The 2,981-nt window shown below is 37.4% G+C and overlaps 1 protein-coding gene across 1 annotated transcript; it reads left to right on the top strand.

Annotated features, from left to right (window-relative positions):
- Positions 1-995: 995 nt before the first annotated feature.
- Positions 996-2,509, top strand: LOC131891255 (uncharacterized). Its single transcript, XM_059240788.1, has 3 exons — positions 996-1,142; positions 1,204-1,353; positions 2,257-2,509. The coding sequence occupies exons 2-3, from the start codon at positions 1,233-1,235 to the stop codon at positions 2,436-2,438; spliced, it is 303 nt and encodes a 100-aa protein (XP_059096771.1). The 5' UTR covers positions 996-1,142; positions 1,204-1,232; the 3' UTR covers positions 2,439-2,509.
- Positions 2,510-2,981: the final 472 nt, after the last annotated feature.

Raw genomic sequence — 2,981 nt, 5'->3', positions numbered from 1 at the left:
TTCAAGATCTCAAATAAATGAACTCATGGTTAACAAATATGACAGCATAGTTGCGAATTGTTTACTTTAGATAAGTTTTAAATCATATTCTAAACTATTTGTGCTTTTTTCTGCATCCTTCTGAAAAGTGGAACATTTTCATTTATTTTTGGGTCATTGAAAAAGCATAACATATTTCTTGACAATTTCTATATGATATAACTAGAGTATTTTGTGGCCGAATTTGATGTAAAATACAGTACTTAAAGGGTAATATCTCAGAGTCTGTTCGATGGATTTTTTGTGAAATTTCAATTGCGTAACTAAAGATGCTCACAATATTAATAGCGATTTCAAAAATACTATCTTTTAATAGGTTTTCAGTGGATTGATATTTTCAAGAGCTACTTTTGATGATGCATTATGATTCAAAATGGTCCTTGTGTTGTTTTAACAAGGAAAAACGCGGCTAGAAGCCTCGGCATTTGAGCATAATCTTTTTAAGTGCAGTGGGAACCAGCGTGTAGAAACAGAGATATACATGTACGTACTGAATAGCTTGTACTCTTATCGACATTCAACTAGTAGATGATTAGGTATCGGATGGTAAGGCTGTACAGAGTAGGTCTGATTCGGCCCAAATAGCAACTCCGTACCTCCTATGGTGTTAGGTCCAATAAGTCAGAATCTTCATTACGCAACCAGATAATGGAATGTTATTGCCTGACATTGGTATTGGACATTTAATATCAGCCACATTTTAGACAACATTAACACATCAGCGGGCTCCGAATATGTCGCGGATACTACGGCTGCGCCATGAGGTATGGCAAATAAACGTATTTAGACGATGTTCAGTATCAAGGTGGTGATTCTAATTCTCATGATGGCCTGATCACTACTCTGTGGGTTTATGTGTGAAGAAGAAAATGTAAATCATAAATTCTTTCATAAAAGGATATCATACATCTGGCTTCTTTCAATGGACTTGTCAACTTTGAAATGGATTTGTTATTGTCATTTTCAAAAGGAGACACATGTGACATGGAAAACTGCATTCAGAACTGCATTTAACAAGCTAATAGTTTTACACAATCTTCTATAAATGTGAACCTTTTGCTCACATTGTGGATCATAATCTTAAGAGAGCCCCAAGAAGTCAGGTAAGTCGATTGCCCAATCATAACTATTCCCAACTTGATCCGATCTCTTACTTATGTTTAGATCCTCTCAAACAAAGTCCGTTCACAGACATGAACTTCAAACTAGCTTTGGCTCTCCTGACCTTGCTTGTCGTGGCTCAAATGAGCATGGCTCAAACGAAAGGCAAGGGAAAGGGCAAAGGAAAAGGAAAAGGAAAAGACAGTGGAGAAGGTAATAAAGTCATTCCTGTTTTTCATATATGTATATACATTACTCGAACTACATTACGAGACTTTTGCTAGCTAAGAAATGAATCGAGTCGACTTGGGGAGAGTAAGTCATAGACTGTTGAATATAGCTGCTCCAAGTCTGTCGGAACTTGTTGGGACGGAGAGTCCTTCTTTTGGATCAGGGTGTGATTCTCTCATGACGATGCTTTAGTTCGTATACATATGAGTGTCTGTTCATCTTTGAGATCAAGATCAAAATCAGTTGTCTTTACTACAATGTACAATGCTTTATTAGCTCAGAGCTGCTGCTGATTTAGACATTTACAGCGGGAGATGGTCGGGAATGAAAAATGAAATGAGACCTGTTTGGGATCAGAAGAAAACTGGCAACCCTAGTCAAGGCGACCAAAAGTAATTATTCTTCAAAGACAACGAGCATGACCTATAAAGAAAGCCCTAAATTCAGAACGGGCCCAAATTACCAAATATCCCCATATAGGGGCACATACCCTACACCGCTTATCTGTTTGACTCCTTCAAAGAGCCAAATATATTTTGTGTCGACCGAAATTCTCAACACGAATTGGTTAAAGCATAAGGCAAAGTATTCAAAAATACGAAAACATCTGTTATTCTTTTCGCAAAAAAAAAAAATAGTTTTAAAGAGTTTTGTAGACGAACCATGGTACATAAATAATCAGTTTGAAAGAGATGAAGTAGCACACGGCCCCATTTAGCCAACGCTATCAAGAGGGTCGGCTTGGCCCAAAACGCTAGTTGAAAGTACCGTCAGTACCGTCAGTAACGTGAAAATTATTGTCTTAAAAATCTTGTGACGTTACAGCTCATTTAAGGTTCTTTAACTTTACCACTCTTTATCAATGATTGAACCATTATTTTTCAGACCCCGAAGTTATGAACCGAAGCAGCAGCGAGGAAAGCAGCGAGGAAAGCAGTGAAGAAAGCAGCGAGGAGAGCAGCGAGGAGAGCAGCGAAGAGAACCGTCAAGAGGGCAAAGGCCAGAAAGGAAAGGGAAAGGGGAAAGGAAAGGGAAAGGGAAAGGCATCTGAAGAAGTTATGGAGTAATGTGATGTTTGAGATGTCACTTCGTAATAAGCCGTTGTAAAATGTATGGAATAAAAATTGTTCATCGCAAATTTCCAGCCGACCTTCACTTCATTATGTCAACCGAAACCTCAAAACAGTACAGTAAAACTATGATCGTAGTACAGTATACGAGTCATACTCACTGTGATATCAATTTCTAGTCAGCTATTTCATTGTTTTTACCGTTTTGAAATTTTTCTTTTATATATTAACAATGTTCGTAAAATGGTAATAAACCATAATTATATTCATTTGTACGCCATGACATGATCAAGAGTCTCAATAAAGATTTTTTATGAAAATCATTTATTTGCCAAATCAAAGATCATTCTGTCAAGCTACATCTGCAGTGATAAGAGCTTCTTAATCAAGTTTAGGATTCAATTCTCCAATATTAGTAGGTCGTATGTAGGCGGTGATCCAGTAGCAGGATTTAAGTCAGACTTGGACAAGTTTTTGACTAAAATTCCAGATCAACCTTACATTCAAGGTTTAGCCAGACCCGCCAAAAGCTAAGGACAA

Source organism: Tigriopus californicus, chromosome 12, assembly GCF_007210705.1.
Source record: "Tigriopus californicus strain San Diego chromosome 12, Tcal_SD_v2.1, whole genome shotgun sequence".
NCBI lineage: Eukaryota > Metazoa > Arthropoda > Copepoda > Harpacticoida > Harpacticidae > Tigriopus > Tigriopus californicus.
The sequence above is the reverse complement of the archived record's forward strand: the minus strand, read 5'-3'. Positions and strand labels throughout refer to the sequence as shown.

Bases quoted from the DNA above. Each gene is read 5' to 3' on its own strand.
- LOC131891255 (XM_059240788.1), top strand. From the start codon at position 1,233: ATGAACTTCAAACTAGCTTTGGCTCTCCTGACCTTGCTTGTCGTGGCT. The intron at 1,354-2,256 runs GTAATAAAGTCA...ATTATTTTTCAG, and splicing joins AGGAAAAGACAGTGGAGAAG to ACCCCGAAGTTATGAACCGA.